The sequence below is a fragment of the Ischnura elegans genome, chromosome 1, assembly GCF_921293095.1.
Source record: "Ischnura elegans chromosome 1, ioIscEleg1.1, whole genome shotgun sequence".
NCBI lineage: Eukaryota > Metazoa > Arthropoda > Insecta > Odonata > Coenagrionidae > Ischnura > Ischnura elegans.
The window spans coordinates 48,830,879-48,856,514 of NC_060246.1; the positions used below are offsets into that span (position 1 = coordinate 48,830,879).

The following is a 25,636-nucleotide window of genomic DNA, read 5'->3' on the forward strand; positions in this document are numbered from 1 at the left end:
CCAACGTTCAATGACGAAAGAAGCATTTATAATCCTATTAAAACTATTGCGGTTCCTAATTATGATTTTCACAACACCATCATTGTAAAACGCAAGAAAATACTATAAACAGAAACGTAACTGTATAATAATAATGTAGATACTAATGGAGGCCGAATAATGAAAAGATATTTCTTTTCCCGGAAATGTGCATAAATGTTTTCAGCACAAGCAACAGCGGTTATATGTACCAAATTTGTGCGGCCAAATCTAATATTTTCGGAGTTCGTGGATACGTCTTAGTTCCCCACTCACTCACAGAAATGAATATGCACAGTAACAGACGTCACTCGCGACAACCGTCAAACGACCAAAAGCGCTACCCACCGTTCCCCTATCCTCCCATTTCTGATAACGTTGCGAAATTTTCTGCAGGACGTTTATTTTTTTCATACTCTTATCTATAATAAATGCTGAGCGAAAATACTTTCTTCAAATGTCTGCTTATACATCCCTGCACCAAATTCATAAGTTTAATTACAACCACTAGGAGTAAACGATGCTTATTAAATGCAGAATGATACTTGTATAACTCATTAGTTCAACTGTGTTTGGCGATATATGGTGCAACAGTATGCTAAATAAATGAAAAAAATTATTGCACTGTCGACTGGTTTATTAATAATAACAATGCTTTTCCACGCTTATCGTCATCGTCATGTTATATAAATTTTAATTAAAAATTAAAAAAAATGACTTGATAGTTTTATTTGACCTGATTACGACGCTAAGCGTCGAAACTCGTAGTTATCATTAATAAGCCAGTGGACAGTTCAATAAGTTTTTCATTTTATTGTATAGCTCAATACAGTTTATCTTTCTTGCATTTAAAATATTCTTAGCTGGATTTCATTCCTATGGAACTTCGTGCAAGGGTTGCTTCGATTAGAAAACATTTCGCTTGTATTCCAATCAGCTAAATTTGAAAAATCCCAGATCCGCGTAGCGATTCTAATCTCGACATTTCCTAATGGCTCCTGACCCTCGATCTCACCTTCTCTGTTCCGCCTGATTCGTGTCCATCCTCTCAAAGAGCTTCTTCGGCTTCCCCTAGCCCCCAGTCACCGCCGCTGAGTGACGCATGCAATGGATACCAACGCAAGATTGAGAATGGGGGCGAAGGGCGCCGGGAGGGAATGGAGAGGGGGAGGGGGTCTCCCCGCCTGCTGGATCACGCTATCCCTTTCAGGATTGGTCCAGGAGGCGTGGGAATCTTCCCCCTCCCTCATTCCGTCTCTCTCTCGCTCTCTCTCTCCCTCTCTACTCTCTGTGACGTTCATCGCGGACGAGGGAGGGGGTCGGCGGAGGGGAAGGGGTTGGCGGGGGATGTGTTTGTAGGCGGGGCGAGGGCATCGCGTGAGCCTCCCTACATCTTTCCCCATTCGGTTCTGGTGACGGCGCCATCTCCGCTTCGCCTTCAACAGTTATTTTCCCTTCTGTCGGAATTTTAGGATGGCGTGGCGAAATATGCTCGAGCTTGAGTCAGTTGCTTAGCATTATAGCTATACTAGATATATATATATATATTTGTATAGGTTATCGGCTACTTAATCACGGCATAGCTGCCGTTAAGTTAATCTTCTGGGGATATGACTCATTGGGCGCAAGATAGTTATCGTAAGTGAATTATGCCAAAGGAATCGATGTATTATAATTGAAATATAAAGCAATAGTTTACCGAAGGGAAACTGTTATAATTTGAAATATGCAACCTACTCACAATTTTTCTTCGGTTTTCTCGTGACAGTCCCAAGTCATAGTGACATGGTGCCATGTCACTATGACTAAATTTTTAAACTATATATGTGAAGTTTTTTTTGTTTCAGTCATAGTTACCGGACGCTGAATTCCGACTCATTTGATAAAATAATACTGTGTGGCATGGTAATAGATTGCTGCAGTACTTCATACATAACGCAATCTTAGATAGATGATAATATTTTAGGCTCAGATTTTTAGCTTAGCTTAGTGATGAACATAGAAATTAAAACCGCATGGAATGAAATATATTCAATCTCTTCTTTCAGAAGCACCCTATGCAAAGAATTTATTGAATAAGTACTACGAATTAACATTTTTATTGTTGTAGGAAAGGTGTAGTTTTTTTAATGATCAAGTTTACGGAAAATCATGAGAAAATGAGAATTTTAGCAATCTCCAAATTTTAAAAAGTCACACTTTTTCAGTGTCAACCATTCCCTATAGAAGAACTTTTTGAGATTTAAAAATTTACCAATTGATTTCGCAGTATAAATTTTCTTGCAAGTTAACAAGTTTTTACTTGTGCAACTTTATCCCAGAAAAATATATTTTTCTGTAAACTTAAGGCGTAACTTATATTCACCATAGGTACTATCTAAGACTTTATCATTTCCTAAACAACTAGATAGTCGGAAAGAATAATACTAATCGTATTTCTTGACGTTCAAGAGCCAGAATTGCAAGTGAATCCCATATAGAAATTAAAACATTAAAATTGTGATAGAAAGCATCAAGTTTCCGAAGGGCTATTTAGATACTTAATTTCGCGTAGGATCACTTCAATTGCTATTCGGGCCGTTACATAAAAATGAGACTAAAGTAAATAAATAACAAGAATGCATTTTTCAGCAATACGAAATCACCTACGCTATAAAAATAAAAATCCTAAAACAGGACACACCGAAATGAAGGATATGCCTTTTATTTAATTTATATATATTCGATATACTTCCAAATCAAGTTACGTACAGATAACAGTAATAAATAATTATAAAGAAGCATATTACCTTAGGTATTACGGACAATATTATAAATCAATACCATTTAAATACACGTTCTAGATGCCTAAAATTTACTTAAGGTAAATTGAAAAATCAGTGCGACTAGTCCACTCGTTTTCCATCCTTTCTTAAAAACCACTCGCAATGCTTGTTAATAGTTGAAGTCTATGTTAATTAAGCAAACAAATCATTTTTAATAAAAAGCGCTGTGTACAAACTTTGCTTTTTCTATGAAAAAAGGTGGAATTCAGAGGAAGACTGCTTCTCGCAATGAGTGAGTCACGATTGAGCTAAATGAAACGAGCAGAATGACTTGGAAATGGATGGGGAGGGGAGAGAATCCCCCTCCCTTCCCTATGAGCTCCCACTATCAACCCCTTTGGGGCTTGGATGGCGTAGCTGGGATGCGTAAAACCTTCAACATGCATTCGTCCGTCTGCGGCCGGACCTATTTGCGGGTCGCTCGTGGAATGTCGGGAGCTCGGTGTGAGAGCGGGCAGCAGCATAATTTCCCCTTCCACTTGGAGACGAGAGGGGTCGAAAGGTCGCCAAGGTCCGTGGTCGGAAGTGCAGGGGCCGCGTCCTGTTTATATGAGCCGTACCTTTGGGATGAACGTCGGAGGGAAAGGCGCTTGGGTTGGATTCCCGTCCGTGCCTCGCAACGGGGACATCTCATACAGCCAGCTTCTTCTGCGGCTCATTCACAACAAAAGCTTTTCTGAGGAAAATTGCGGGCAAAATTTGTTCGTTTACGGTTGTCAGAGGACGAAAATCGCATTCTCTTTCAATTTCCTCTCCGCGTTTTCCGAGAAAGCTTCCCTGCTTTTAGAAAGTGGTTTGCCTTTGTTGTTCCCAGAGAAAAATGCTATGCCGCAAGAGGAGAGTAGTTTGAATTCAAGAGATCATTACAGATGTAGATACGGCTGCATTGAAAACCTGAAATACTTTATATAAAAACCTGCGAAAACCGAAAAAAAACTATTTCAAAGCGAAAAAATTAAGGTTTTCTTAAACTCTCTCCCATTTATCTTAAGTTTAAAAAAATGCCTTGGGACAACATAATTCCGTTAGGAGTTTCCAAAAATATCTCAATGAGACATTGTAAGGGCAGTGAAAAACTATTTTTCAAAAACTTTATGATATTAATTGATAGTATTACCAGTTAGTATAGATTAGTATAACCAGTGGAAAAAAGCAATCGTCGGGATTTATAAAGATTGAAAATGTTTCCTACCACGTTTTTGCTTTAAATACCTATTTAACTGAAATCATATTCCTGTCACTCGCATATTACAAAACATCAAAAAAAGAAAAAAAATAAATGCTCAAAACACCATTTAAGGCTGGGAATGAAATAACGAATTGCCGATTAATATATTTGCGTGAGAGTAAAAACTGAAGCTAATACAACATCTTCAAAACGAAAATTATTTGATTTATTTTGGTGTCGTTTTGATGATAACGCCGAGAAATGCTCGGATATCTGCATCCATCAGTGTTCAGTTTCGAGATACAGTTCATTAAAAAAATTAAAGTTTTTATAGGGTCATCTCATATTTACTCCATGGGTCTTGGAGGATATCCCTCCTCCTTTGCTATCACAATGTAAAAAAATGACCATCGGAGCGGGGTCTCGTCACCAGGAAATGGTAGGAGGAAAGGAATGGCGGAGCGGAAAAGGAAGATGCGAGGGATTTTGCTGAGAAGGAATGGACATGGGCGAGAGGTGGATGTGGCATGTGGGACAAAGGGAGGAAGGGGCAGAAGGACAGGAGACCCTCGGACACGAATCCACGCACACAATGTCCCGTGCGGTGTGGGTGTCCCTGTTTTATTGACTGCGTCGGTCAGGGAAAGGGGGCTGGGACGGGATACGTGCGATCGCCCGAGAGAGTGTGTGTGTGCGTGCGTGCATGTGTGTGTACACTCGAAGGCGAATGTGCGTGCGAGCGGCATTCGCTCTTGGCAACGAGAGAGGGAGATAGGAAGGACACAGAGTCCGAGAGAGAGGAGGAGGAAGTGTGTTCCCACACACACAGGGTGGGTATAAAGATGGGGGGGGGGCTTCGTAGGGGAGAGAGAAATTCGCAGGAGGAAGGAGTGGGGAGGAGCATCAGGGGGGAATCTGGTTGTCTGTCTGTGTGAGGAGGAGAGGGAAGGAGTTATGCGCGTCTCCCTTGTGTCGTGTGCAAAAGGGAGAGTGGAAGGGTCAGTAGTCAGCAAAAGGCAAAGCGAAAGGGACGCAGGAGATGGCCCCGAGGGGGCACGGGGAACAAAAAGAGCAACGCGCAGCTTGTGTAGAGGTGTCTGTGGGGTGAAGAAGAAGAACGGAGAGAATCTGGAGAAAGGGAGGGAAATAAATGGAAAATAGGAATTGAACTGAGGGAGTCAACAGAAATATATAGCTGTGTGAATGCTTCCATATGGAATCGTAAATATTCTCATATGGCATTTCAAATTAAAATAAGAATACGAAGATACCGAAAGATTAGAATGTTTATGATAAGCTCAATGTGTAATAAAAAAATTTTATATTTACTAATTTATGATGCGTATCATATAAACTGATAGAAAAGTGTTATTTCCCTCGATTAAGCAATTCCCGGGACTATTAGTAAAATTTTCATAGCTCAAAGCCTGCGTGAGCAAAAACATACCACATTGATTTATAGTAGAATCAAGAGTAAAAATCTTCATCCAAATGTAATTCTAATATTTTTCGATATTTGTTTCATCAAAAAATATTTTTCGAAGGGATAGAGTACTTATTAATTCGAATTTAAAATTCCTGTTTCTCATTAGACTCAATGAAAGTAAGGACGGCCCAGTCAGGAGGCTTCAGTCATCACATTAAAATTTGAGCACCCCATTCTGGTCAATATCCCATCACCCCATCAATACATATGGTTAAGAAATCGAAAAATGCAAGACAACATTTGAAATTTTTTATAGCAAATTATTAACTTCACTAGCTTCCGTAATTTGTCTTGCCTCAATAGTAGTGACTCACTGCATCTCTACGAAGCCTTCTTCTCTTCAAGAACAGTACATTCTGACAGGAGAAAATTCAGGTGCGTACATGGCACAGACGGAAATATAAATACAAGGTGCACGGATGATAGATCAGGATGGAATACCTCTGCTAGTAAACGCAAAGCAAACGGATAAAATATCACTTAATATGACGATAGGAAAAAATGTTCTATTCAGAACAGCATTTCACTATCCAGCAGTGTCTTTCTCAATTGAATTCTAGCACTTAATTTAAGAGTCATGCGAGCAGTTTCGATACCAAAATAATATTTAAAATGAGATTCTGCCCCGACTGTACAATAAATATCAAGTGCTGAATTAAATTTTTTTATAGATTCAGTATAAAATAAGAGGTAAATCAATAGATGGAGGAGGTACCTTAAAGAGTTGAGAAACTAAGACAGAAAAGTGGTCGAGGGAAGAAAAGGGCAGAACATCTTGGGAAAATGAAAAAACACTATTTCAAAGCGAAATAAATTAATGTGATCTAAAACACCCGTACGTATGTTATCAGATCAAAAAACATAGACTTGAGACAGCATCATTCCATTCGTAGTATGCCAAAACATCTATAAAGGGAATTCTAAAAAAAGGGCAGATAAAAAACTATTTTTCAAAAATTAAATGGCGTTGTTTAAAAAATTAAAAATTAAAATTGTTCTAGTCGAGGAAACAATCGTAGGAATTTATAAAGGATTAAGAATTTATATAGTAGGATTTTTTCATCAAATATCTTTTTTATCCTGAAATATGTATTTTTTAATAGCAGAGAATTAAGATATATAGGCACCAGCGAGAAGGTTACTACGAAAGCAACGTAAAATCGACGTGCGTTGGGGATGGGGCATAGATGTGAGCGGGTGAGAAACCTTTCCTTGTGATGGAAGGGGGTGGGTTTGGGAGGTGGAAAGAGAGAGAAAACCAGGAAGTGCAGGCGGCCATGAATCCAGCCAGCCACACGTGTTTAGGTTTCCCCCAAAACATCCGAACCAATCCCTTCCGCTCCACCCCTTCCCTCCATTTATATCCTCGGACCTCCTCACACGGATTCCTTCCCCCTATTTCGAATTAGCATCCTCTCTCTCTTTCCCTCGCTCTCTCTCTCTCTCCCCCACTCCGCTTCCCTCCTCACCGCGAATACGCGCCTGAGGTGAAACATCTCTTTTCATTTGGTCTCGATGCCGCGTCATAATTTGCGGCTCCAAGATACCTCCATAAGCAGGTGTTTCATTAATATGAATACCCCTTCGACAAGAGGAAAATATGTACGCGAATATACTTTAATTGCCATGAACCGGTGAATATTAAACAGAACCAGGATTTATTTTGAAAGGAATTTTTTTTTACAGAGAGATATCATTTAAACTGCGAAAATTTTAGTAAACTGAATTCTTTATCAAGGCCCTTTTTTATCACTAGCTTTAACATTGCTAATGATTTAATTACGCGTATTAAATTAAGTATATCCTTCTAGTTTAGCAATTGAAATCATCATTTTCAGGGCATTGACGGCTGCTGATAACACGTGATATAGGTAATATTAGACAATGATTATGATTGCAAGTACTGTCTATCCCATCGATAACATTATCATTGATTCCTTCAGCAACCCTCAAATTCGAAAAAGCGTCACATTTGAATTTCTCTACCCTCACTATGAATATCAGTCATAAACTCAGTCATATTTTGTGTTTTTGAACCCTCATTGATTCCGAGGATGTATCTTAATAACAGAATGTAACAGCTTTTTAGCCAACTAAAAGTAGGATATATTTAAATATGTTTATTTCGTTGGAATTTATTTACATTTAATAATTCAATGGATTAATTGCTTTCCTTTTAAACCAAATATTCTTCACTTTAAAATTAATTTTCATTCACATTTTAGCGTATATTCTATGGAGAGAGGTAAATTAAGCATTTGACACATCCCCAATTCATTCAATTTGTAGCTATAATAAAACAAATCATATTTTTGTCAAGCACATTCACAGAGATCGGGCTGAAAAAAACATTTTATGTTAAAGCTCAATTAAAGTTTTTAAAAAATTCAATGCAATTAAGACTCATATAGAGCTGAATCAGTTTCAATCTCGCAACAACTTTTGACCACTTCCGCGCAACACTTTTTTTTATCACTGCCAAACATAGTTACCCACCTCCAGCAACTCTTTCCCCCCAAATTTCTACCTCAAGTTCCCACAGAAACAACCCCACAGCACATTAAGAAGCAACTTAATGCGTTTAAGAACCTTAATCGCTATCGAATGAGCTCGGATCCCCTTCTCTCCAGCAAAGGCCCCCACCTTAACTTATTCTTCATATCCTATTTATTATTCCACCTCACGGACGTACCTGGTCCCTCATTCCCACTTCCTTCCCCCGCCCTTCTCCCGTCCGTGTCCCAGGAGGGAATTCTCGCCCACTTCTGCCCCTATCACTTTCCCCGCCCTCTCATTTCGCAACATTCTCCCTCACTTCTCTTCTTTTCGACCTCCGTCCCCCCCCTCCCCCACCGTTACAGAGGCGCCCCCTCTCTCACAGCCGCATTCCCTCCCGAGGAGTAGACACTCCCCCAGCCTATTCCTCCTCCCCCTTCCCCCCACCGCCACCACCGCCAGAAATCCCTAAAGAGCACGCGATATAATTAAGGGAGAGACCATTAAAACCGAGGTCTGAGGGAAATCCCCCAAACCCGCACCCGGAAATATCACACTTTAAAGTACAAGGGAAGCTCCTCGTTATGAACTTGTTCTCTGCAGCTTCCTATAGACACACACATACACACATGCACGCAATACGTTGTTCGTATTCACCCCACTATCCTGCTCCATCTCCATCTTATTTTCATTCTCATTCTCTTGCAGTCTAGCTTTCTCTCGAAAGCGTACGTTCTCTCCTCCAAGTCTCCCATCCCACTGGGATGAATGCTTAGGAAAGGAGGCCCTATTTAGTGTCACCTTGCACAATTTCTTTCCCACACCCCTGACCTCTCCCATCCAACTCGCTAACGGCAAGCTTCCGCGCCGTCATTATTTTTGTCTATCGCGGCTTTCTGCCCATTGTAACACGGACGATGCTCTTCCTTTAGGAAGCAGGTGAGTTAATTGGAGGGAACAAAGGGAAAGGAGTGAGTGCCTGTTCCTTTTCCGCTCCTAACGGGTGAAGAAATCTCCTTGACTACTGCATCTTCCGACAATATTATTTCGAAATGGGTTGTCATCAAAAGACCTCTGCGGCGTAATGAGCCGGTTTCCTGCAAAGGAAATGGGCTGTTAAAGCGCCCTTAATTGGAACAGCGACAGGATACTAGCTCCTTCCCTTTAATCGTTAAGATTTTAACTTCTACAGCATTTGACTTCTACATGGTTGTATCGGCTGAAGTGGAAATTATGTTACTCATCATTAATTACGTTTTCAAGATAATTGTCAACTCCCCGGAATAATAATTACGTAAAACCACCAATTGCATGCAAAAAAATGTATAATACACGGAAAATTCTACTGGGTTTGAAGCGCCAACGAATTTCTAGGAAAACAACCTAAAACTCGTAATAAACCAATGCGTCAAAGCTCCATTCATTGTTTTCCAACCGCACAATACATGACTTAGAAATATTATAATGATTCAACATTTGGGTGATATAATATAATCTACAAAGAAGCAGTGGAGTATCCATTGGGGGAGATTGGCGACCCAATCAGGGGGTCTATAGCTCCCCCATTGGTTCGAAACACACACTAGGTATATTCGAAGTACTTGGGGGTTACTAATTTGTACAAAATTGTTTAGTTATATTTTCATACGTATTTACCTTCTTTAACGATTTGAAATACAAATTAGCTCTAAACTTAGGGCCTATTTTACACGATTCTGGTATGTTACAATCCAGTGGTAGATCCAGAGAGGGGCTGGGGGGGTTTATAGTCCCCCCTTTGGGTTTGCGTATTCAATTTATACTGGATAGAATCGTAATCCCCCCCTTGTGCCTATCCTGGATCCGCCACTGCAAACAAGTACAGTGGAACTTGGTTATAACGGCATCGGCTGTAACGTCAACTCGGGTTTAACGTCACATTTTATACAGATCACCCAAATTTGAACATTTTATGTTGTACGAAAACCCGTTGATATCGTCAACAACGCGACGAATATTGCGACGCTCGGGTATAGCGTCAAAAATTTTGCGATCTTAGGTTGCAAAAGTGGTAGTGTGATTGTATAATGTCCCTAAGTTCATAGAAGCCATGTGTAGAAACATCAAAAAGCAAAAACAGGTCACAAGCTGGACGTTGAGCTGGTGACGGGATGCAACTCTTTTGTTTAAAGAAGATCACAGATTTTTTTCGACAGTAAAGTAAGATTTTTATTAGGCTATAAAATGTTTAATTGTGAATATCATTTTTATTAACGTTTTTTATCATACATATTCCAATGTACGAGTATATTTCAATAAACAGAGTTGTATATAGCAGAAAATTTGCGTTTTTACTTTGACCTTTCACTCAGATTTAAGGCTGCTTTTTTATAACGTAACTCGGATATAACTTTAAAAATCTTCTGGTCCCTTTGATGACGTTAAAACCAAGTTCCACTGCATTAGATGAATGAATGAATTCATTGATATACTTATCTGTTTGTCATTAAAAAATACTTCTCGTCTCTTTATTAATGAAAATAGATAAAAACGCTTGTTATTCCCTTTTAAAGGTGTGGTTCCAGAACCAGAGGGCAAAAATGAAGAAGATCCAGAAGAAGGCGAGGCAAGATGGGAAGTCTAAAGAGAGCGATAATGACGATAAGAGTCTGAAAAATAAAATGAAGGAAGAAGAAAACAGTGAGTAACCATTTCGATGTTTAATTCTTAGCCTTATATGGAAAAATGAAAAAAATAACATATGTACAAATATGGAAAATATGATATAGACGGTGGCTGCATCGTATTTACACAATTGGGCCTTAAAATTACAAGGTCTTCATCAAGTTATTTTTCATTCTTATCGGATAGCTTTTTCTTTTTGAAGGAAAAAATCATACCTATTCACACTTTTATACAAAAATACCACTCAAAAATCTAGAATATGATGTAAGATCGATCACGCTACCCATTACATCCTATTGTTATTTTATTGGAATCATCAAAGAAGATTGTAAAATATGATATGTTTATTCAAAAATACCACGAAAAGTCCTGATCTGCAATAAAATCAACTGCGCATCTACTTTAAGTAAATTAATATTCCATTTGAAATGTCAAAAGCGAAGTGTCTTTTTCAATTGGGTGTAATCATGAGTCAATGAGCTGCCTAATTTAGATAATTAAAAGTGATATTGACGATCAAAAGTTATTTGTTGAAAAAATAATTTAGTATGAACACCAAAAATATTGAAGTTGTAAGGAGAAGTTAAAATTTACCAATTTTAATTTTAAAAATATTCTATGAATGTTTACTATCAGGATCGAAATTTAGAAGTTAAAAAGTAAAGTTTAACGTGAATCGTTAAAATGAAAATTATAAATCAGAGAAATTAGCTCATTATTTTGGCTTAAACAGCGCTGAGTATTTTTATAAAAATTATAACTAATCGGATAAAAAAATTTCAGTAGCACTTAAAATGTACTTCTTGTATGTGAATGTGTGGAAACAGTGTTAAAGTAGGTTAATGCGGGTAGATGCTTTGTAACTTTACGGAACTAATTTAGCGGATGGCAATGTTATGCCAGCGATCAAGAGTGTAGTACGACAAATTTATTGAGCAAATTCAGTAAAAGCGTGTGATTAATAAAATCTTAAATGCAATCCTGAGGTACTTCGATACCCGCAGTATAAAATCCGACCCGCTTTATTGGTTGAAACAAGTAACTAGTTGTCACATAAAGTCTGTAAAGTAAAGTACCTATCACGGAACACTATAAAATATAACATAGAAGATGAAAATAAAATAGGTATTTATATTTTTTAAATAATTAAGAGCTTAATTTATAAAGCGCAGAATGTTTAGAGAGAACCAAGTCAAATCCCGACAAATGGGAAAAAAAAAGTTGGCATTCCGTTTCGTAATGACTGGTTCTGCGGGAAATATTACCGCAATCGACATTGTCTCGCCCGATATGGCTCTCCATTGCCCAGGGTCTTTCACTTTGACGCCTTACGGCAGCAAGCATAGGTCAATGTGTGCACCTTCTCCCCCTGATCGCAGAAAAAAGTAGCCACCCCAGCAAACAACGCAGACCCTAATCCTTCCGCGCTATGAAACTCCTCTCGTCCTTCTTTGCAATTTCAAAATGTGGAAACCGTCGGCTTGGAACCTTAATATGGCCATCAGAACCCACCACAATCGTGAATTTTATTATCCATTAACCAAAGTAAAGGACAATGCCCGGCCATGGAGTATAAACTTCAAGAGCAGAAATCAATGCTTGGGACACCTCATACTGCCATGAGATTTTTTTCATTAATATCAGGACTATAGAGCCTTCCTTAAGTGGTGGATCATATCTGTGGAGCACAAAATAAAATCCAATGGTTCATTTGTTTTGTTTTTCCTAGGGAACTTTTCCTCAGATAATTACTGAATTTAATCATGCATTTAAAAACTTTACCTTCGAAAACTCCTGAAATATTTTCTTGCGAGGAAAAATTTTAAGCGAAAATTTAGATCCACAAATCAAAAGTATTTAACGGTTTCAAACAAAATACTTCAATGGGAACAACATTAAAATGTTTACGATCCACCAACCGCCACATTAATGCAATGACTTGATTGGCAAGTTACTCAGCGCGTGTTCACAACGTGAGTCCATAAAAGTAAAATATGACGTTCTAGCATTAAAATTAAGTCCAATGAAATACACATAACGATACCATAACATTTATCGCACTGGCACTTTGGACATATATCGCACTTAAAATACAAATATTTCGGCCAATATCATTCTTTTGGCCACACGATGTCAGCCGATTCCTTATGAAGTATACGTTTATCCCATTACTTTGAGTTCGATGGCCGAACTTCCACCTCGATAAAAGAAGTATTCCCATAATAGATTCCCGTAATACTGTAAGAATATCTGTGGAGTGATCATCGTAAGCAAAAACCCCTATGACAAAGTGAAACCGTCGTTGAAGGCGGTGGGAATACTAGAGATAATATGGATCCGCAGCAATTAGACAAAACAGGTATCCTCCGAAGTGCCACTGGACTGCCAAAAACATCTAGCGACAGCAATGGAAAGGGCCAGTGGAAACTTAATAAATTAGTACTATGCCGCTTTATTTAGAATTTATTGCACTTACTCAATTTATTATTTATCCATGAATTATAGATACATTTCAATTGAGACAAATCATTTTAATGAAACTGTTCTAGCCGTTAAGATGGAGTAGATACGGATGTTGCAAATATTTTACAGGCATAGGATACTGTAAGACTTGATGGAAAGAAGGATGTTGAGCATGCGTAGGTGAAGGAGAAAAAGAGCTGGAATTAAGGGCGAAAGGAAAAGTATTAGGCCTCACATTGAGCTCAAGAAGGATACTCAATATGAGGGAGGGAACAGGCTGAGTGATGGGCAAAATCTTGCGTGTATATCGACCTCCAATGATAGATTACTAGCAATAAATATAGTTTTGTGGGTTGATGGGGTGGCCAGAGTGTTGGCCTTAAACCTCACGAGTTCAAATCGTAGTGGCAACAGCAAGTTATCAGAGATTGTCCTATCCATGCTGGTGGGTGGGTGAGTGGTGTGGAAGGTATTTTAGGTGCAGCACTCCGTCCGTCGGATAGGACGTAACCCTTGGTGCCTTTTGTTTACAGGAAGCTACTGCAGACGCCGTATTTCTCACCACCCTTTTTTTTTGCTACCCTACCCTTTGGTACAAATGACCGAAGCTGTCGGTCACCTCTATAAACAAAATAGTTTTGCATTTAAAATCCAGCCATTTCGACAAACTGGATAGTCAATTAACGGCTACTTCCGTACAGCTGCCATTACTTCAATCCTAAAGATGGACCAAAATGATAAAGAATCATCCACAACATTTTTGTAGTCACGAAGCAAATAGCGATTTGACATTAGTCTCGTTTTCGGTGCCTTAATACTCCTAGTAATGACTATCCTAAACAATGGGTTCAAAGTGTCTTTCCCCTTTAGTTACTTTCACCACCTTAATATCTCTCTTCATACTTAACCCAAAGGTCCGCCGGCCTCATCGTTCCTCAACAACGACAGCAGCGACACGGAGGGCGGCGGCAGCGGCAGCATCTTGACGGCGGGGTCTGTGGTGGTGGCCGGTGGCCCAGGGCGGGCCGACTCGGTTGCCTTTGAGCTGCGGGAGGCGGTGGTGGGCGTGGATGGCCGGGGAGGTCCACAGGGGGGCGGAGGTGGGCCTCCACAGCAGCCCCCGCAAATCCCGCCGCCGCCCGGGGGCATGGCGCTGCCCCCGCACCCGCTGGCGCACCACCACGCGCTGCACATCCACCCGCACCTTCACCCCAACCACCATCACCACCACTTCCTGCCCCTCAAGGAAGAGATGGAGGGCGAGGGGGGGCCACCGCTCTTCTTCAAGCCCACGCCCCCCACCACGGCCGCCTCCACGCCATCCTCGCAGGAATTCGACACAGGTAGGTGTGCACCACGCCATGATGTCACGCCAGGCAAGTCCCAGAGAACATTCTCGGGACGTCATCAGGATCGCACTTGAGCGCAATTCCAAAGGTGTCCTTTCTCTACGTCTGCAATAACTACCTATTTAAAAATTGAAATTTCTATAGAGTGTGTCATATTGGCAGTTAACAGAGTGAATGTGTCATAGATGGCAATTTCCCAATACATAAAAAATTAATATTAATATGTCTATATAAGTAGCGATCACGCCATAAGTACTTATTAAATGGCCACATAATAAATATGACTTAAATATTCGTCTTGAAGACCATAGGCTTAGGTAGGTAGACTTCGGAGTAATGCGGATATAATTACGGAAACCGGTAGTCAAGTTAAATCTAAAAACACTTTCAAATAAAAACACAATGCTCAACTGACATATATCTAATCGTTAAAATTTACAAAAATTAACGATTCTACCTTGAAGGTAAATTTTATAATAGCACCATTTGTACTCGTAATAAACTAGTCACATCTGCAATGAAATAATGCTACCGATAGAATAAATTTTCTCCCCATGCAAAAAATTGAATGTTGGTGATAAGTGGGTAATCTTGGTCACTTGCGGAGCAAAAACATTTTCTCTTTCATATCCTTACGATGACGTTGCACAGTAAAAAGAGCGCTCGGACTGTTGCATATTAACCGGTAGTCAAGGCCAAAATTGAAACCACATGACTAAAGTATGACATCGATGATTTGAATGCTGGTTAATGAAAAAGCACTGAATATATTTTTTTTATTTTTATGGAACTACCTGAACAAGATTCTTAACTCAATGGAAATAAAAGGCCCACATTAAATGAAAATCAGACGCTAATCAAAGTCAAAAAGAGATTTCGATGAAATAAGCGAATCCTTGGTTTCCTCGGCTACGAAAAGAACAGTAAGGACAGTGAGGGTAAAAAGGACAGAGAACCGAAAGAATTGTCTCACAGCTGCTCTAACTTTTACGGTATGCCAGAGGCCATATACATATCCTCTTTCCTTACTCGAAGGTTAAAACCGAAAGAAAGTGATTAGAGCAGTGATATATAAGATGGAAAGAGCGATTTTCGACTTTCAGCAAGTGTGTCATCATCGGCTAACGAACGTAATCACCGGGAAAAAAATTTAAAAAAACTGATAAATCGTGTGGAAATGAAATTTTTTATAAAGTAATGTCACAGTAAGAGAGATAATTCATCAATCATCTTCCGTTATTCATTACATTATTGTACTTCTCCAACTCTTATCGCATCATAACTCGGCTTATTATATGTTAAAAAGTTTTTTAAAAATTATTAAGTTAAAAAGTTTGGCTGAGATTTCACGGTTCTGCATCACTAGCTAACTCTCTCCATTCCATTAGCTTCGGTTGCTAGAACGCCTGTGAAAATAAATTTCGACTCATCCAAAGCAGTGGTTGATGCAAATTATTGGAACATATTGCAGCGAATGATTTGTGATGGAAATTATTCCAAGTAGGTAATAATTAATTTATAAAGTTTGCGCTCAGATTCCTTACGTTTACGGTCAATTCCGTGACACTCAGTAATAATATCATGCAACGGAGCGCTTGATGAGGTTACAACAAAAAAAGGAATCTCTTCAGACATTGAATTTCACGACAAAGCTAAGAATATCCAAACAAAGGTGACAATGGTCAGACAAAAGCATCCGCAAAATCAAACTGTTCTTAAACTAAATTTCCCAATAACACTAAAAATAAACTAAGTTTCCCAGATTACTTTGACCAATAGAGTTTAAATGAGACATTTTCTGTCTGATGAGATGTTTCAAATGCATACAAGAAACAAGATAACATTCCGTCAAAGTCACTGCCAATAGAGGCTGGCTCAAGTTGCAGTTATATTTTCAGCACCCAACTTTTATTCGACTTTTTTGCTGAGAACAAATGGAGAGCAACTTCTGGTACTTAAAAAAACGAAAATTAAGGATCAATGTAATATTTTTTGAATTATATATATGTTATTATATTATATATGATTATAATATATTGTTCTCAATATCTATGGTTCACGACAAGACCGCTTTGATCAATGATATATTTCTATCGAAAAATATAAATTTCATTGGTACGAATTTTGTATATTCGTCTCATTTTTACTGAAGTGTTACCTTATAGTTGAAGTATAGAAATATTATACTTTTCCGATTGATTATTACATTACAGATTAACAGAGCGTGTTTCACTGTCTGTTCCCAACTTCAGAGAGTAAATACATTGAGGTAAAATGAAATTGTACGAAAACACTTTGATAACAAAATTGTTCAAAATATTAAAACGATACAGAAATAGTATTGCCATAGACAACATTATGCCCTGTTAAAGGGAAATACTGCAGAAAAATTACATTTGTAGACATTGATAATAAAAGTTTCGAATTTCAGGTTCAGATCAGACCCGTAATAAGCGATATAAAAGTAGGAAGGCGTTTAAGATGCTAAATTTTTATTTCATTCCTCCGTCACCACGAAAGCTTGACAATAAGGCTTGATATATTGAGTGTTTTTCTAAAAATGACAATGGACGATCACAAACACTCGTGCTCTGAATAGGAGTAACCTACCTAGCCAGGGCTCCCACCTGTGACTTTCGGTTTGGCAGGCGAGGACATTACCTTAAGTACCATCCACGTCTTTAGCACTGATTTATTTGACTTGGATGCAAATATGCTGTACAATGGAAACTTCTTTCCAGACACTGAAGATTTTTCATGATCTTTCAGAATTCCTCCCCTCTCCCCTAGAACAAGCCTTTTTAGCTAATCGTCGCTCAGAATGCTTTTACCGATGCGAACTTTAAGCGACACATACAAATAAATAATTATACTGCCCTGAGTCCATACATTCAACCACCCAACCCCAAAGTATTAAGGATGAGGTGAAATGGACACAAGGCATGACAAATAGATACACGTGTGCTCGTGTTTCAACCTCTATATGTATTTATGTGTCGCAATATGTATCGTATGCCAATCGGCAGCATAGGGTGGGGGAATTACCCCCTGCTCCCCCGAAGCGCACATATGCAGCATGTAGACGCGCGTCGATTGGGGATAAAAAATATCGAGGGGGGGGGGGACGACACGGGGGAGTGAGAGGAAAAAAAGCGGTTCAGAGCGTCGGGATTCCCGCGCACCATATCCGAGAGAGGAGGAGAGGGTCCGCCCCGGCGACTTTGATCCATCACCATTGCCAAGGACTAAAAGCCGCTGCTCTCCCTTCAGAGCACACATAGGATACGCGGCGACAACATGTACCTCCCTCTTCTACCCCATCCCCCCCCCCGTTTGCCGACAGAGCACGCTCTTCACACATCCCCATCGCTACCCCCTCGCATCCATCCTTTTCCTTCCCTCTGCCCCCATTCCTGCCAAATAACAAACGACCCGAGGGGGAGGGGGACGTTCCCACCCACGGAAGAACGCTTGTTTCATGGTGCCCCCCTCCCACCCCATTCGATCCCCCCCTCCCACCTCGCTGTTTCTCACCTACATGAGTCGACTACGTCGCCCTCCTGCACAGTCAGCCCACCTCCCCACTCCCCCCATTGGCCCGTAACACCCTCGCCTCGGATCCAGAGAAACACATCCATCTTCTCCATGCGAGACACACCACGGCCCTCCTCCTCCACCGCCGACCTCCCGATCCGCTGCCTTCCTTCTTACCCCCCCCCCTTACCATGCCTTCTCTCTCTTTATCCTGCTCTGGTATCTCTCCAGCACAGTCTCTCCTCCCTCCTCTTTCCCCTTCTCCTCCCTTCCACTGATAGTGTTTACCCGCGCATCACGATTCACTTCTATTTCAAAAGTAAAACACTCGCATATTCCTAAAACAGGGTTACCGCGAAAAAAATTAATGAACATCCAGATATATATGAATTTAACGAGAATAATAAACCCTTCTGATTGGTATTTAATGCATAATAATTTTAAAAAAGCGATGATTAACCACTAAAATGTAGCGGCGAGATGTAAGAAGAAAGGGCTAAATAATGGCAAAATTTATAATACGTATCTTTAGTTGCGGAACTAATCAATCAATGATATTTTTTTATATTGAAAAGATAACACAAGTACTTTGAACACAACTTATTGTCAACTCGCGTTCTTTTGCGATCAACTTATGGCATGAATGTCAAAGGAACCGCTTAGTCACAAAACTTATAAAACCATATTAACTTCATTTTCGGTATTTACAGTGTATGAGACGTGGGCTATTAACAATACCGCCGCAAAGAAGCATACGTAAACAATTAGCTTCTACAGTCGAAAAAGTGAAGAAGAACGCGCGAAAAGCAATAAGAACTGCGAAACTGTCGTCTTCTACATCTAGTCACGGGCAAAATATTTAATCTAAGTCCATCCTAAAGTCTCCGTAAGCACCGCTCCCCTCATCTAACGGAAAAGATGAAACATACAACAAACAAACCCACCCTCCGCCATTATCTGTACATTTTATTTTAGTTTTTATGGAGAGAACGGCATCTTCGCTTTACAAACAGCTTTATAAAATTAAATTTTACCGATTATTTGACTTTTTTAATAGTTGAAAGGTCTATTTCAATTTCCGAGGTGTAGAAAAGTAAATGAATATCGAATTTACGTATGCTCTATGAGAATAATATTTCCAAACTTATCATGTAAGGAAATTTTTCTATTGTTCCTCTTTCCATATATAGTATACCATAAAAACGAAAATCGACATTTTGGTAGCGTGGATTGGTGCAGGGGGGTGGGGATATAAATGTTTACGTATAAACAATGTTTGATGATACTTTGTTGTAGTCAAATAAACAATGATTAAAACTACGTATGACACGACCCTATGGAGCTTTGGCAGAATTTCAGACAAATGGTTAAAGTTCAGCGTTCTACCTTTTTTTCGCCGATATTACTTATAAGGGATTTACCTGTGCTCACGAATGATTGTTTCATTCCATTTGTCATTTTATTATAAAACAGAATTTTACTACACATTATTTCTGAGTCTGCGCTGAACCAGCATGCCCTAATTTTGTTACATCATCTCGTTCAATAGAAGGTAAATTATTGACTTTATGTGAATTGCAAATCATCCTCAGTTTTTGCACATAATCTACCCCGATATACAGTGGGTACACATCACACAATTGGTACCACTTTGCTCGCTCTCCCTTTTTCATACTCCAATGTCTTTTCCACCTGAATCTTCAGGCTTTTCCGGTCACTTCCTGCCTTTATTCTTTATTTATTACCATCCTAAAGCCTCCGTAAGCACCGCTCCCCTCATCTAACGGAAAAGATGAAACATACAACAAACAAACCCACCCTCCCCCATTTTCCTCATCTCTGAGTCTCTCCTTCTCCTCCCCTTCGCTGCTTACGTCTCTCCGTACGTGCAGCGGATACCAAAATCCCTCCGCCTCCCTCCCTCTACACGGCCTCCACTCCCTCCCCTCACACGTCTCCTATCGAGGCTCCTCCATTATCCCTGAAGGCATTTGCCCGTTAAAAGCGGTCGACTACGCGCTCGGAGGACGAAGCTGAAATAAAAGTCCCGCCCTGACTTTATCCGTCATTATTTTAGAACGAGCGAGCGATTCGGTCCCCGTAAAGTCGGAATGAGGAGAAGACGATCACCACCCGACCCAACGCACTTTTGCCCCAAAGGCCTTTCCCCTTCCGCCGCCCACCGCCATTTCTGAAATCCCAACAATCTCGCCCCCGCTTCGCAATTTCCTAGGCGACTCCCCCGACTCCTCGGACTTCAGTTCACCATCAAGTCGCTATTTGAGATGCTCACACTGTCACTATCCGTCCATCCCTCCCCCTCCTGACAACGCTAAAAAGGTCGGAGATGAATATGGCCGGGAGGTTGCAATAAAAGAGTGCGAACGAGGAAGGATGGGATTTACGCTCGTGGAATTTTACTCGAAAAAGAATGTTGAGCTGGTATTGGCGTGCCATCCCCGAGACTAAAATTTTTGAGTTATAGTAGCGAAAGACATTGTGCGCAAACGATTTGACCTCAGGCGTCCAGTTTCTGCGGAATGAACGTCATTTGAAAGATATAACTGAAAAAAATGCGTCGCAAGCCATTTCACAATGGTTGATGTTGATTGCATACTACAACCCTCCGTGTCCTTTCAAATTTCTCTCCATTTCACGATGAGGGAATCACAAAAATTTGTTCAATGTTTTATAAGGCTTTATCTTCTAAATTAGGGAAATACAAATTTCAAACATTGGTTGAATCACATAGAAACTACAAGTAAAAAATTCCACATTATCGAAACACATTTTATTTTATATTGAATGTAAAGCTAGCGGGCATGTTCCAAATTTAAGAATTGTGTCACTAAATCATATTCCAAAATCAAACGTCTAATTGAGAATTTTTATAAAAATTTCAAACTAGCTGCTTAGAATAAAACCAGCTCCAATTAAAAAAACCAGCTGCGCCATGTTCTCACGTTCTTTTTTTTCAAGCCATTGGTAGCGTCATTTCCAACTGATTCTCACAGTTACAATTTTATTCCATCTCCTAGAATGAAAAAGTATCAGGTTAATTCTTCAATAAAAGATTACGCCTCATATATTTGTTATGAGAATCAATAATGCTGATACATACTAACAAAGCGTGGCATAAACATTGGCTTTTCATGGTAGTTACTAAATAATCAAAAAGAACAGTTCTCCGGTAAAACGTTTCTTGAGATAGTACTGAAGTCCTACGGTAACATATTATTAATTTTACGAGAAATGTTGAATTATAGATAAAAAATAGTGGTTCACACATACCTAGTGAAGTAATTGTTACTAACTACTGAAGGTCAAATAATTATGGCTCTAACCAGTTTTAGGGATGAAAATATCAGTCTGCGCCGTAAGTGAGGCCAAACCCATTTCACGAATATGAGGGTTCGAGTTTGTAATTGGGTCAGGGGTGGTTGCCAATGATTTAGGAGTCATGGTAAGTACTTTTGCCGAAGGCGTCCTCAGAAAAATAAACCAAGCTCGCCGACGTCAGAGCTCGAGATGAAGGGAGACGATGATCTTTTAAAATGAGGAAAAGAGGCGGAACGAAGAACGTGGAACGCCCGAGTCCGCCCACTTTAATCCATCCTGGCATCAGTCACAGGAGGGGCGCCTCGATCCCTTGGTACGTCTTCAAAGACGCCACTCACGGCCGCCGCCGGCCCCGATGGCAGAATAAATGGGTCGACAAAAGTGAGACAAATGACCATCAGAAAGAAGACGATGAGGGGAGCGCCATGGCTACTCTACCCCTCTACCCTTGACGTCAGGGAAGAGGGTCTAGTGCACGCCCCTTGTCTCCGTTCTTTTTTTATGGCGTCGAAGCTGAGCGCTGGGGAGGAGCCAAAGAGAATAAGTAGAGAAGAGAACGACCGTACGATCCTTGGGCATGGCATGGAGGGAGATGGGATCTTGGAGAAGACCCTAACGCCAGAAGATTCCATAAGACGACGAAAGAATGAGCACTGGGGGCTGATGAGGAGTATAAGGACACGGGAATACCTCGGCTAGACGCCGTAAAGAGGCGGCCTTAGGTCTCCGTCTTTTTAATTCGCGGAGAAGAAGCAATGAGCAGGGTTGGAGAGAAGGGGAGAGGTGGGGAGGAAAGAAGTTGGATAATAGGCGGTGCGATTGGGCCGCTCACTAGGAGGCGTTTTTCGCAAGAGAAGGGCGAAGACGATGGGAAAGAGATGAAAAAAAATAATAAATTGGGAGGAGTTTATTTTTCTCCGGTCCTTAGAATAGCAATCCCTCCGAAAACTTCCTTGGAAACGATGTAATAGGAAACGGGAAGAGATGAGACGTTTCAAAGAGCGCTGATGGGACGGATATCATAGCCCCGGTTCCGTTCGTACATCGACTCGTTTGGGAATGGTGGAAGTGGATGAGCGAGGGAGGGAAAAAAAATGAAATGAGAGATCCGTGGAAGGAGGAGGGCGGATGAGGGCACGTTTTTTGAAGAGTTCTCGGCATCATTTAAGTTAAAAGCAGCGGCGCTGAAAAAAATAGCGATCTATCCTTCATCTCCCGTTCTCTTTATGTATATGCACCTCACCCCTCGCTCGCGATACCCCAGAGCCAAAACCCACCCACTTCTCTCATTCGCATTGAAAGTCTCCGTTTGATGATATTCAATCCCTCCTTTTCCTTCCACGAGTGGCTGTGATTTCTACAATTTCTCGGAACCGGAGGAGATTTCAAGGGAGAAAAAATGGGGGAAGGGAACGGTTGCCCGGATTCAAATATCTCAATCGGGATGAAAGGCTGTTAAAAGGTCCCTACGAAACCCCCCCCCCCCTTCCCCAAACTATTCCCCTCCGGCCATCACATTTCCTGGTGCGCTTCTCATATCTCTACTCGTTTGTCGCCCCTCCAGCCCCCCCCCCCCCCTCTTAGGTCCTTGTTCCTTATAACCCCCTCGAATCAAAAAAAAAAACCGCCGCTTCTGCTTCATTCTCTAAGGAGAAAGCGGATATTGCAAAATGAAAATTCCTTCAAACGTGCCGATGTTTCAGAAGATTATTTTTTCTTCCTCTCTCCTCATCTCTCGGCCTCTCAAGAGGGTGTGTTTTTTATTTTCTTTTAATCGCCAAGAAGTCTTTGAGGAGAGACCAGGGCGACGGAAAGAGATGAGAATAAATCGTCTTGAAATGTCCGTAGCTGTAAATTTTATGGAAATGCCGATTACTTCTTGAATAATTTTCCAAAAACCTGCAAGTGCACACGGGATGTGGTATAAGTGTAAAAATATTAGAGTTCTTTTCACTTTCTCGTTAGTTTTCAACTCTCAACATGAAAATGAACCGAAAAAAGGGAAAAATCCTGCAATCATTGCATCACTTCGATGAATAAATTTAAATATTTATAGATTTAACTTCTCTTTGATTTTGTAATCACGCACAATTTCCAAAGACAGAGTGCCGAAGCTGCTATCAGCACATATTTTCGGAGGAAGTTCTAATGTAAGAGATATTGCTACCAATGAATACTATTATCCTCAAAATGTGAGTAGACGAATTAACTCTTTACTTCTCATATCCTAATGCCGAACATTTCACCTAAGTCGAATATAAATATATGATAGAAAAATAAAAATTTTCAAAATGTGAATGCAAAAATATAAAACTGTAGAACTAATAAAATAGCAGTTTTTCCGTATTGTTACCGCAATCAAGTTTTCATCACGTATGTTCATGGATAGATGGTTTCAATTGATCAAGCATTAAAATTTATATTTTTGCATAAAATAAGAATAATTTTTTTTTAATTACAAATAAACTAAAAAACAGCAGAAAACTCATTTACATATATGTATTACCCACCATAAACCAATAGTGCTAAAGAGAATCTTTCCCGTGGCTATATGCAACCAGTACATAAAATTGAGTTGTGTGCAGTATAACCACTAGGATATTATAACGGGGTGGATGATTCAACACGCGAGCGTCGCGTCGATGATCTTAGCTTTAAATAAGAGATGTCCATGTAAAAATGACATACACACTGGTTTGATCTATCTCCAACATCATTTAATAAAATAATGTCACTACATATGCTTTCATACTGTATTATGGCTATAGAAAATTAATGACTAAACTTGTTTGTTCCTAGTTAATATCCTGTCACTATATTCCCTCCATTGTGGCAGGGCATTATTTTTACCATCTTTCTCTTTTCTCCTTGAAATGAAACGGAAGGTGGCCATGGAGACAAGATGGACACCGCATTCATCGGCTTCCCCTACTCGGCGTCACCCCTTGATCCACCAAACCACGTGTTCGTCCATCAGCCACCTTCGCTGAACCCAATCGACCGACTTTACTCCATGCAGACCTCGTACTTCTGCGGAGAAGAAGGCGCCATGGCCGACCAGTGATGCGACCGAATGAACATATTAACAAGCTAAGTGGAAGAGATGCAGGGAGTGGGTGAAAGCCAACGGTGATTTACCGTCCGTCATATGTCATCGGGAAGAGACGGAGTGGAACGGAACAGTGGGACTGCAGTGAGCCCTCAAGAACTGCGCGGATGCCGTGTGGGAACAAATATTAGAAGTGACAAAATGTAATCCTGCTTTACCATGTGTTACCTATTGAAACGAACCGAATTATGACTTTTTGAAATACTATAATTTTATATTAGACAATTACATTATTGCTATGCTGTTAAATAAATTAATGCTTTAAGAAAATGGAGAAGTTGACAAGTCATCTTTAAGAAAATGATTAATGCGCCTCTTGTTTTGAGCAAGACAGAAAGCGTGTTGGTCTCAAATGACTTTGGTTGAAGGAACGAAATGAAAAGAACTGGTTTAAAGCCAGTTAAAAAACTGTTTTTATAAAGGCGCAAAAAAGTCCTCAATCACGTGTTTCGGAGCACATTTTATACTCTTTCATTTTAAAATAAGTGGCTCCCATTCACTGACAGATTTTATACATGATTAGAATGACTGGTACTCTTCTCTTCATTTAAGTGTAGGAGGATATGGCAAATAAAAAGTTCTTTGTTACTATGGCCAGTAGAATTCATTCAATGATAATATTCAGTTAAATATTAACATCAATTTGTACTCTAGCTTCCTGCGTTTTTAATCATGCAATGGACCCATAGAATCGGAAATAAAAATGGGTGATCGATCTTCACTTATAACAAAGTTACATTAAACTGATATTTTACATAATAAATTGAATATTTCCTTTAAAATAATTTACTTATCATTCGGAAGCAATATCACAGTAATCAGAAAAGTTCAAAACCTTTGTTAAAAACAGTGTCTTTATATGAAATCCTGCATAAACTAAGATAAGATGGCGAAGAAAATTTTAGCTTGAAAAATATTTGAATCGCCTTAAAAGATTTTAAGCTGGATCTTAGGTGGAGAAGAGAAAAATTTACCTTCAAATACCATTGACAAAAGCATTATAAATTGTCCTCTTTCATATGAGAAGATCAACTTTAGTTCTTTTTATAAAATAAAAAAGAAAACTAAATTTTTACGATGATAAACTATCAATGAAATTAATTTTTGCATGACCTCGAGAACGTACCCTAAAATGGTATCCACTGTTACAAGGTCAACTTTGAAGGTGAAAAATAAGTAAGCAAA

The 25,636-nt window shown here is 39.8% G+C and overlaps 1 protein-coding gene across 1 annotated transcript in view; it reads left to right on the forward strand.

Moving 5' to 3' along the window:
- The window catches only part of LOC124170039 (LIM homeobox transcription factor 1-alpha-like), a gene marked incomplete at its 5' end in the record, with an annotated part of 67,233 nt that extends 42,191 nt beyond the window's left edge, over positions 1-25,042 (forward strand). Inside the window, 3 exons of the mRNA XM_046549047.1 lie at positions 10,546-10,672; positions 14,035-14,463; positions 24,228-25,042. Coding sequence (XP_046405003.1) covers positions 10,546-10,672; positions 14,035-14,463; positions 24,228-24,406 — 735 coding nt within the window. The remainder of the gene's footprint in view (positions 1-10,545; positions 10,673-14,034; positions 14,464-24,227) is intronic.
- Positions 25,043-25,636: the final 594 nt, after the last annotated feature.